Source organism: Anoplopoma fimbria, chromosome 17 (assembly GCF_027596085.1).
Source record: "Anoplopoma fimbria isolate UVic2021 breed Golden Eagle Sablefish chromosome 17, Afim_UVic_2022, whole genome shotgun sequence".
Taxonomy (NCBI): Eukaryota; Metazoa; Chordata; class Actinopteri; order Perciformes; family Anoplopomatidae; genus Anoplopoma; species Anoplopoma fimbria.
Window position 1 is genome coordinate 14,114,373 of NC_072465.1, and position 11,942 is coordinate 14,126,314.

Sequence of the window (11,942 nt, forward strand, 5' to 3'; positions counted from 1 at the left end):
CAGAGTGAGAACGGTCATAGATTGTTTTTTCTTTTATACAGACAGAAATGACAGCCCCTCCTGCAAATAGGAGGTCAAATTTTGTGCAAATTGAAGTGGACTTAGCTAACAATACAATGAGTTGAAAAGTCTGTTGAAAGGTGTCCTACTGGGTTTAACCAGTTCAAAATCCATAATACATAATATACAAGTGGTTCGAGTGTGTGGAGTTCTAATGTGATGATTGATGATATTGTTGATGAGGAAGTGGCCTATATGACAGGAAATGTGTCAAATACAGTTTATTCAAATGTTGCTTTCTGTGTTTCCGGCAGACGAAGGACTGGTGGACATATGAGTTCTGCCATGGTCTGCATATCAGACAGTACCACCTTGAAGGTAAGGATTTACATCCCTGTTTTTTATCTTTGTTTTTCATGACAATCGCTTGATGACGTATGTTGTTCGTCTCTCCTCAGACACAGAAATCAAAGGGGACATTCTCTTCCTCGGTCATTATGAATCTGAATTTGATTGGAGCAATGAAACAGCCAAGGTAAAGTGGCCTCCATGTTGTGGTTGAAGTTGTCTTTTTTATCATTGCTGATTAAGCATTCCAACAATTGTTCTTCTAAGCTTTAATCTTCTTCTTATATTTCTTCCATACGTTTTTTGTTCTGCATACTTCTGCATACTTTCAGCTACAGAAACCGTTCAACTATCAACAATTATTCAGCTCTTCCAGGACATGGGTGTTATGACGTTTCTCATTTTTATCTCTTATGCTTTTTTAAATATTAAGCAATATTCATATTTTTCATATAATGGTTCCCTATGGGGAAATCCTCAAATCTTCTCAAACTTCTTCAACTTTGAAAGCTTTCTGTTTCCCCCATGCCTTCAGCTAGAGACACCATTTGAGCTCTCAAATGTTCACAAAACCTTGAACTACTATGATTCAGCTTTTTAATATCTTGTACAGTTTTTTGAATAATCACACTTATGTTTTATGCTGTCTGTCCCAAATATATAAGAGTCATAAACTACTTATGGAAGAACGGGTTTTTATTCAATGTCAAAGTTTGAGGAAAATGCTGAACCTTAGTTCCCTGAAGAGACTTTGACCTTGGATTACTCAAGAAGTACACAGTAAAAGTACTTCATAGTATTTGTGCATATAGTTTAGGAAGTACTTATTCAATATATATATAAGAGTCATAAACTACTTATGGAAAAAAGTGTTTTTATACCACATCAAAGTTGGAAGAAAATGCTGAATATTGGTCACTGTAAGATACTTTGACCTTGGATTACTCAAAAAGTACACAGTAAAAGTACTTCATAGTATTTGTGCATATAGTTTAGGAAGTACTTATTCATTATATATAAGACTCGTAAACTACTTATGGAAGAAAGTGTTTTTATTCAACATCAAATGGGGGGGGATTTCGATTTTGGATTACTCAAAAAGTACACAGTAAAAATACTTCATAGTATTTCTGCAATCATTCCAAGAAGTATTCTGTCCAAGAATATTAGATTCATAACCTACTCATGGAAGAAAGTGTTTTTATCCCACATCAAAGTTGAAGAAAAAGGCTGATATATATTCCATTGCATTACCGTAAGTATTGGAGCAATCGCACACTCCGAATACAGCGGCGGCTAGTTTGACCAGGCAAACCTGAGGTGCGGCTGGCTTGACCGCAGTAGTTGTTGGAACATATTTTGCAAAATAGCATGCATGCATTTAAAGGAGCCGTGCTTTAGTTCATGTATGAAGTGTGTTATGTGTTTCCATCTCATGCCGGAGCTCCGTGATGCCGCTACTTGACCGCTGAGTGTTTTGTTGAGGAGCTGTGTGCTCTCCACCGTGCTGCTGCTGCAAGGGGAGCGTCTGTCCACAGCCTGCAGTGCTGTTATCTTCGGTCGCCTGTTTTTCTCCTTGCCACTCCTTTTTTTTTATTCCCATCTAATCCAATTTACATGACCACAGAGGATAACATTTATTAAGAGGGACAACCTCTTTGCAGGCGGGAGGTGAAACTGCCTGCACAGTGCGTCTTTGAACTGAGGTGAGCTCCTTTTTCTTCTGATTTACCGGGAATAATAATAGGCCCATACATCTGTTTTCTGCACGATATTTCTTTTTGGTATCTCCATCTCTGGGTCAACATTTGACGGATTCTCTACCGGGCAAAACATGTGATGAAAAGACAGGCGTGAACAATCTCGGAGCCAAATAATTATCGATAAAATGCCTGAAGGAAATATAACCTCATTTTGGAGATGTGATTCAGCATGTAAGGCATGTAGGCCTAATTGAAACATCAAGCTTTTCTTCCTTGCAGTCTTATTCGCGACAAGGTAGGCTAATATAGGCCTCTCTGAGAGATCGTAGACTGTTTCATCTGCAGCCATTTGTGCTCGCTGGACAGATGATTACATTACTATGACATGAATCTTATTTTTAAGGATGTAGGCAGCACAGAAGAGTTGTTGATGCTGAATAAAATTGCGGTGATATAATATTCAGAATCTGAATGAGGCATCTGTCACGCGCATTTGGGAGGGACCCCACAGAGCTCTGTCTATGTATCTAGCATGTCCTCAGCTCTCCTTACCCTGTCATAGGCTTATTTTTAGGTTCATTAAAAACAGCAGCACAAATGATACAGTTTCATTCTGATTGGGCCGTGGACATTTCCACATGACTTCAGATCATATGTTCTCTCTCTTGAACGACCAGGTTACTGTTGTTCTAAGGATGGGTTCACCATAACAGTTACAGCTATAGCACTGGGTAATCCCATTATTGTTAAAAGAAAAAACAGATGATGATACTTTATTAATAATTCCTTCATATGCTTTAAGTTCACTTTGCATTACAGTATGTCATAACTTTAGCTGAGAAATAACTCGATATTATCTCCATATCTTGGAGATATAACCATATCATGTCATTGTTTTACAACAATCTGATAATAAATAGTTTTTGACCACTAAATTGTTCTCAAAAATCAGCATATTTGAAGAGTTCTGTGTTCTGTGATGCATAATTGTGGATTTGTGTGTTTTTATCTTTTTAATGCTTTGGAATATATTCTACTGTGGCACACAGTTTATGTAGACTTGCAATAGAATTCTGAACCTAAAGGCCTAGTTCTCAAGTGAAGCTTCTCTGTTATTGGATGAACCTTTCAGGTGTAAAACCTAATTTGTTCGGTACTCAATATCTATTCTCATCTAATTTGGAGAGGAATCACATCTTATTTTATCTCATACAGACAGAACCAGATGCCATGTGCTACCTAAAGTACCAAATGTCAATATTCTAAGAGTCTACACCTGAAACTAGTGAGTTTGTGAATATGTTATACGGTGTATACATCACTAATAGAACAGGAAGTCCATTTAAAAGGAACACTATGAGTAACCATTTCCCCTGAGAGATGTTAACGTGCACAGGCCCATGTTGAGCCCCATATTGATTTTTTACTCTTAGCACAATAAAGATAAATTCGTCTTCCCCCAAACCCGGCAGGATTTCCCCCGGGGGCTGTAAGAGCAGCAAGCGGCTGATGAAGCACCATGTGGACGTGAGACAGTGTTTTTATGTACATTATATTTGATTATACATTCGTGGCTTATTTCTTTTTGTTTCCAGATGGGGAAAGTGTTTACTCATTTCTGTAAGTGTCTAGATGGTTTCTGGAGATGCAGGTGCCTACAGAAGACGCCCTTTCACTGACTGGATAGAGACAGTTGGGTAAACATTTCTTGATTATTATTGAACACACATTGAGGGCTGGAAATGATGAGAAGTTAAGGAATTGAAATCCATCCACATCCATTTCTTGTGCACCACGAAGTGTCTCGGCCATTAATGTAACCACATGGTTTCTTAAGAATGCCGTACAGCTCTGGAGCTAGAGCAGATTTTTTTCAAGTCTGTTCCTATTTATGACTGTGGACAAAAGCCTCAGTCATTCCTCTTTCCTCTCTTTGTTCCCCAGACAGACAGGGTTTTTGTGCTGAGCTGACGTAGAGGGATAGTTACACAGAAAATAATAATACAAATAATACAAATAATAAACTTTATTTGTATGTCACCTTTCATACAAGTAAATGCAGCACAATGGAAGGAAGAAAGACAAAAAAAAAATCAGTGGAGGTACTTTGAGACTTATCAAAATCTAAATTGTCTGTAACTTTGGAAGATATCCTCTTGTTTTGGCTAACTGAGACTTCTGAAGCTCCATATTAGCATCGGCGAAACTTTAAAGTGGATCTCTCTACGCTAAGTTTGAACAAACATATGTTGCGTTGGTTTTAGGTTTTAGGATGCGCTCCCTGAGGAAGACAGTGTTGCTCGCCATCCTGGTGTCTGTGGTGCTGGTACTTGCTCTCCTCCATTCGTGGCCCACTCGGGCTAACACCACCGTGGACGTGTGGCAGCGACCGGGAACAATTGAAGAAAGGCATCTGGAGGAGAGGCTCCCAGAACCAGACCATGGATTAGGAAACATCCCCTTTCACGTGAGGGACAATGTGGCAAGGTAATTCATTTATTCCATCTATAAACTCCTCAGCACAACAGAACTCAGCTAAAGACTGATTTCCTCATGTGCTCGTGTCTCCAATGATTCGTCCAGCTTGTTGGCACGAAACAGGTGCGTTTGTGAGGGTGAGAGTGGAGGAGTAAACCTGCCGTTCGCCCAACTCTTGTTCCCCCGGGTGTCCGCTCACCCGCTGCACACCGCCTTTGAGGCCTCTGAGCTGGAGGAAATGAAGAGGAGACGGGCCAAAGAGTACAAGAGTTTCCAGGAGAGGTAAACAGATGATTACGCAATGTCATCTTTATGCTGAAACAATTAATGAAGCATGAGCTGTATGTATTTCGGCTAAAAAGAAAATACTGGAAGCATTATTGTTCATATATTTATTGTCTAGTTATCCAATTTTTATTGCTTTTCAAAAGAGGAAACATCACACAGAGCCAAGAAATCATAAACAGAAAAGAAAACAATAATGACTATACAACTAATAAAACAACAGGAATATAAAATAACAATAATAATAATAAAAATCATAATAATAAAAATAAGCATTGCCATTACCTATATTACTATCACTCACATAGTGATAAAGTTATGATTATTCACATGTCATAAAGTAGGAAACATAACCAGTAGTAATCGCTGTCACCCAACACATTCCTATCACTCACATAAGGTAGCTAAGCTTGTGCCACCATCATAGCACTATTTATCACATTGCAATCAGACGTTTATCATAATGATAATGACATGACCTTCTCTGCAGGCCATCTCTCACAAACCATGATGAAAGCATCTAACATAATAACATTGTGAGCTTCACTCTAGTTAGTCATACAATATCGAAACAACCAATCAATAACCAATAAAAGGGGTGATATGTTTTGTTTTTTATTTTGTGAGCACATATTTTGGCTTTATTTGACTAGATCCATCTTCAGATCACGACCTTTCTGTCTCTTTCTCTCTGACATGGAGAAAGTCATTGATGTCCTCTTATCAACTGTCTCAAATACTAAACCTCTTCACTTTTCAGTTTGGGGCCACTCAGGATTTATATTCCATCTTTAACTGATCCAGAACAGCAATAAACTATTAAGGAGATCAAAATGGAAAACTCTTATGATAAGGTTTTTCTTCAAGATTAGTTTTTTTTAGCCGAGAGCAAAATCACAAGGTGACAAATTATTTTATGAATAGCTGCTATTGATTTCCCTCTGCTGTTTGTGTTTCAAAGAGAAAAACTAAATTTGTCCATGTAGTCGATTCCTGTCCATGCTTGTGTATTTTTATAGTGTGTATGTATCTTCCTGATGTGGGTTTTTTTCGCACCTCAGGACACAGACGCCTGCTGATCTTCTCATCATTGCAGAAGCTAACAATCCCTTACAGTATCCAACACAAGGGGTGGAAGTACGACCTTTGAGAACAATCATCATCCCAGGTAAGAATTCTGATAGAGCGGGACACATCTTTAAACAAAACTTACTTGTTAAATTGAATTGATGCGTAACAGTTCAAACTGGTTTGTGTTGCTGTGTAAATTTTTATTATTTAATTGAGGCAAACAGCTATAAATTATCAAGCTACTTCTTGAACCAACCTAGAGCTGGCTGTGACTTCTACCGTACCAGTCTGGTGTACAAAAAGCCCACTAGATATCACTTCTCTGCATGACATAAGGAGCATTTAAAATATGTGTTTAGCGCAAATAATCAGGAAACACTGACAGCAAATACTAAAAGAAAAACGTAAAAATTGCAGATTATCTGAAAGAAAAGTTAGCATATCTTTACTTACATTTCTGCTGACAGGAAGTGAATTAGAATTTGTCCTAATGGCCGTAGCAACTAATTGCATCATCATGTGCTTTCAGGCTTGGCCTTACACAACCTTCCCAGAGACCCCTACTCAGTAAGTATTTCAGTACGTCTGACTTTACTTTTACAGATGTTTGCTGTGCTTTTATCAGACCTAGATTTCTTTCCATCTCGCTGCAGATAAACATCAGCGCCACGCTAGGAACGCTAAACTTGGCAGCAGAGGTGGACGGGGTCAAAATCAAAGGCGATGGCGAGATGCGCATGACTCTGTCAAGCAGCCTGCTGCTAAATCTGAACCGACAGCTGCAGTTTGTCACCTACACAAACACACTGTTCCATCCCAGCACAGCAGACACAGGTGAGGCCTCAAACTAAAAACAACTATTCTCTGGACTTTTTCATTTTCTTACTTTTTAAAAGTTAGTGAGGACACTAGAGAAAAATACAGTCTCTTACAAACACATTTTCAGTGTTTTTCCACGTACAGAATCAAGGGCCGCTGAACCCCGTAATCGGTGATTCGATTTAAAAGCAATACTTTTGGGAAACACATATGCTTTCTGGCAGAGAGTGAGATGAGACGGTTACACCACTTTCATATCTCTATAGTAAATATAAAGCTGCCGTTTTTTTAGCTTAGCTCAGCATAAAGACGAGGAAACAGCTTATTCTGTCCAAAGGCAAGAAGATCCCCCTGTCAGCACATCTAAAGTTAAAAAAATATTTGGTGTTATGTGTCTAAGTATTTTGTGGCTCTGTGCAGTTGCCTGGCAACCAGTGGCGACTCCAGAAAAGTTACTGACCCCAAACAAGAAATTGTTCCTTTTCAGTTCAGAAATGAGGGGTTTTATTGACTTTTACCTGTCTTCTTTCCTTTCAATGGCTCCACACCTGCTGTCAGTCACCACATATAAATGACAATACTGACATGAGCAAATATTTGTAGAGGTTTTTGAAGCTGTTTGTATAGAGCAAGGCAGCCAACAGGTTTGTTTTGCTTCAATACAGAACTAACAGTGGTGCAGGGACAAAGCCTGAGGACAGGCCATGACAATTAATTAGGTGTCATTACCTGTTTCCCTCATATGGCGGGTAAAGTAGATGTCTTACTCCAAACAGCACATCAACACCTGTGCCGCCATCAGCGACAGTTGGATCCTATTACACTACTGAAATGTATTAAAAGTAGCTTGTGTTGTGTCTTTTAGTGCAGTTTGAGACAGAGGGGCATCAAGCCACCTTCAGTATCAAGATTCGTCACGGTGTAACACCCAAACTGTACAACACAGGGTCCAAAGGAGGTAAAACACAACACCACTAATCATTCTGTTATTTAACCCCCTGAACAGTAGCCCTTATATTTTTGAAAGATAATTTGGTTAAAAGACAAAAAACCTAACTTTCTCCTTTCGTTTCTCTGCAGAGTACAACGTCAGTGCCCTCGTTACCATAGCTACGAAGACTTTCCTGCGGTATGATAAGCTTCAAGATCTAATCAACAGCGTGAGAAGATACTATCCTACCGTCACTATAGTGATAGCTGATGACAGCGAAAACCCCAAAACCATTTCTGGGCCTTACATTGAACATTACATCATGCCTTTTGGAAAGGTAGGAGAAATTTCTGATTCATACTAAAGACTTTTAATTTCACATTGATGCTCTTTTGTATTCGAGCTCTGCTTAATGTGTTGTAGGGATGGTTTGCTGGACGAAACCTGGCCGTCTCTCAGGTGACCACAAAGTACGTGCTGTGGGTGGATGATGACTTCATCTTCACGGCCAACACCAAGCTGGAGAAACTGGTCGACGTTTTAGAGAGAACCACTCTGGATCTGGTGCGGGTTAAACTGTTTGTTTAAAATGACTATGACGGTCTGGTGTTTTTGCTGTCAGTGACGTCAGTGTGTGTGTGTGTGTGTGTGTGTGTGTGTGTGTGTGTGTGTGTGTGTGTGTGTGTCTAGGTGGGTGGTGCAGTGCGGGAGGCCACAGGTTACACTGCCACCTACAGGCAGACCATCTCCATTGAGTCAGGGGAGGAGGATGGTGACTGTTTACACATGAGGAGAGGATTTCATCACATCATCCAAGGCTTCCCCAACTGTGTTGTGACTGACGGAGTCATTAACTTCTTCCTGGCTCGCACCGACAAAGTCCAGCAGGTCGGCTTTGACCCGCGCCTCGCCAGGGTAGCTCACCTGGGTGAGTACAGTGAAATTATTATTTTCATATTAAACACCATCATTATGACAATTAACATAAGATAGAATTTCTTTTACAGCCACAAACGTAGAGAAGACACAGGAACGTAATGGTAAATACACATTTATCAGAGCACGATGTGTAAGAAGCAATAACTGTGTCCCAGTGGCACATTACTGCACATACTTTGTACCAAGAGGAATTTATATGGGCTGTTAAATCGTGGATTATATTCAAACTGTCTTCACAGGTTTGAAAGCCTCTACAGATTAAAATAAACAGAAAGAAGGAGATTGTAAAACACAGTTTTATTTTGTTTTTTAATATTTTCAGCTGTTTGCAGGACTATGAAAAAATACATGAAAACATAAAAATACTTTTATTAATTTAATTTAATTTGGTAAACTACATTAACGTAAAAAATTAACAAATACACCAGAAGAAACGCAAACCAATTGATAATATTCAATTTGTTTCTGATTCAAAGTGTACCTACTGCATATTTACTATAATTAGTGAATTACTTATTTCATGTTTGCTTGGCTCATACAAGAGTTAAAGAGATCAAAAGGATGGTCTGCAGTATACGCTTCACTTTTTAATCTGGAAAAAGGCACTGATGAAGAACCACTAAACTCAGCAGCATAATCAGTGTAAAAACTGTTAAAGTAAAGCGTTTCAATGATGTTTATCTCATTTTAGTTATAAAGATAGTATCATATCATAATTGTTGCAAAGAATTTATACTGCAAAATGTTGCCAACATACCAGAATCAGTGATCTGCTATAATTAAATTAAATGCACGCTTTAAATAAAATGTGATTCAATTTCACTTTAATCCCCTAATATCCAGTTTCCAAGTTCTCCTCCCTTCGCTTTTGGTCGGTAAAATCTTCCTATTTTACCCTGCCTTCATGTCTGTATGGTTGCACTGTTCCAGTAAATGGAAAATATTATTTATTTCTTTTTTTTTTTATATATATATATATATATATATATATCGTATAAATTACATATCTGGTATCTTTGTTAACTGTCTATGTTAAACCATTATCGACTGGCCCACTGAGAGAGTTTAAGAAGATAACAAAACCACATTTTGTTTTTGTTTGTTTTGCAGAGTTCTTCATCGATGGATTGGGATCTCTCCACGTGGGCTCTTGTGATGATGTCATTGTCAATCATGCGACCAAAATCAAACTTCCCTGGGTCAGCCAATCAGAGAGTGACAAGACTTACGCCAAGTTTCGTTACCCGCCGGCCTCCTCTGACGCCACACACACGAAAAACGGCCTCCTGTACTTCAAGAACCGATTTCAGTGTTTGACTCATAATTAGTTTCTCTCCTCTTTATCCTGAGGGTTCCTCTGCTCTTCCTGAGTTGCCAAAGAAGTTCTCCTCCACCACGTCCCTTCAGACAAGCCTTCAGCCACACAGTTGGATTTGCCTTTTCTTGATCTGAGAAAATGTGCTATCATAGCAGTTTTAGCATGTTTATTCTGTCAGTGCTAAAAAGTCCTCATACCAAGAAGCCAGATATGAAAGTCCAGGCTCTCTAGAGAGTAGAGAATAATTTATAGTAACAAACATATCATCTTGATGACACAGACCCAGTTAAATCAGCATCATCGTGATCTATTCAACACTTTTTTTTATCTGGCTATACATCCTCAAATTGTTCTCACACAAATACCGAGCTTTGGGAAAAACCCAACAAGTAGCATCTTCCCAGTCTGAGTCACTTCATTGTCATTCTAGGCTAATGTGAGCAGAGGCACATGTGTCCTCCTAAGATTTGCACTATCCGGGAAAAAAAAGACTGCGCTTGGAGAAGCAATAGCGATGTCAGAGAGCCTGAGAACGAGGACAAGTTGACACTTAGCAGAAAGTGTGAATCCTGTAGACACAGAGCATACTGTAAGTATTCTATTCACCAATGTCACATGAAGAACGCATTCAGAACTTTTCCACCTGTGGTACACTCGCTCCGTGCCCTACCGGTCGTGCCAAAGGTTTGGCTGCTGGCTTTTGGGTGTTTTTATCTCCCCCCCCCCCCAACCCCCCTTTACCCGGAATCCTATATGTCTTTTGTGAGCAATGAATCACTTCTGCGGAGAAGAAACTTTCTGTCCTATAAAATCTGGTGTCACCTGATCTGGGAGCAACCTTGTTTGTAAGTCTTCTGTTGTCTGTCACTCTCAAAAAACATCTAAGGAAGTGGAGCGCTTCTGTCCAGTGCACGCTGATGAATGACAATGGAAGTGATTTGCATCTTTACGTGCTGCCTAAATCAAGAGTTGAATGAACCAAAGTGCATGTTCATTTTTCTTCATTATAAGAGAAGAAAGGAGAAAAAAACAAGCACAGTGAGACAGTTTAAAGAGGGTTTGGATAAACATCTTGAAACAGAATGAGAGATGAGAGAAAACTAAGTGAGACAAAGTCACTAATGAGACAAGGTGAGGCGGTGAAGCACCGAGGCTTGAAGATCATGTTTTTATATCTACTCTTTGGAGAGTTGTATGTCAAAGACTGTGTGTGGCACTCATGCCTGAAGTGATAATGCTGTCGTTTTATAACATGGCCTTTAGATGGCGCCTTTGCATCACTTTCATTTCCTAATGAGTTAAATTAGTTTTTTTTTAACATTTATTTATTAGCAAAGAGGTGCCAGAGATTTATCAGCTGATGTTTTGTTTTTTTAAATCTCGAGAAGAATATTTTTAAACAATTTTTTGTGATTGTTTTTGTCAGTTATGGATTTTTCTTTATATTGACCAATATGTGACGTTAGCTCTGTGGAGAGGAGTCAGATTGAAACTTCATCAGTGACAGTATTATAAAAGGCTTTTGTGTAATTGTGTGTTGAAAAACTTGTCTCATATTAAGATTTGTACTCTATTTGTCGTCAGATCTATAGTTGAGCTGCAAAACATTTTTTTTTTAACTGATATTTATTGCGTTAGAACAGCAACTAACTTGCTTGCTTCACCCAAAAACCACTGGTGTAAGTCCTCTGGTCACGGCATTATGAGCATTTTTTTTATTTATTTCAGATGTTGATATATTAAAATATCTGTGGAAATGCCTCTCTTTCATTGCCCAGGGAGGGGGAAAGAAGGGACAGGTTCAGTCTACATTATAGTAAAGTGTCTTTCAAAGCATTCCTGCTGACCTCCAAAAGTTTGTGACACTTATTAAACAAAAAAAAAAATGTATTTAAGTAAAGGTCATAGTTTGTTTCTTAATGTTGGACTGTGACTTCTCCACTGGACTTTATATAGCACATCTACTGTGTGATAAAAGTTGAATTTAGTACCTTGTTTTTTTATTATCAAATGCAATAGTTGGCACCTGCATCATAAAGTCCTGGGTTCA

At 38.8% G+C, this 11,942-nt stretch overlaps 1 protein-coding gene across 1 annotated transcript; it reads left to right on the top strand.

Annotated features, from left to right (window-relative positions):
* The first annotated feature begins 312 nt into the window (after positions 1-312).
* Positions 313-11,774, top strand: b4galnt1b (beta-1,4-N-acetyl-galactosaminyl transferase 1b). The gene is made up of 13 exons (XM_054616974.1): positions 313-378; positions 459-535; positions 3,647-3,748; positions 4,316-4,538; positions 4,635-4,811; positions 5,876-5,982; positions 6,415-6,452; positions 6,539-6,719; positions 7,570-7,662; positions 7,785-7,972; positions 8,059-8,199; positions 8,326-8,563; positions 9,685-11,774. The coding sequence occupies exons 4-13, from the start codon at positions 4,324-4,326 to the stop codon at positions 9,900-9,902; spliced, it is 1,596 nt and encodes a 531-aa protein (XP_054472949.1). The 5' UTR covers positions 313-378; positions 459-535; positions 3,647-3,748; positions 4,316-4,323; the 3' UTR covers positions 9,903-11,774.
* Positions 11,775-11,942: the final 168 nt, after the last annotated feature.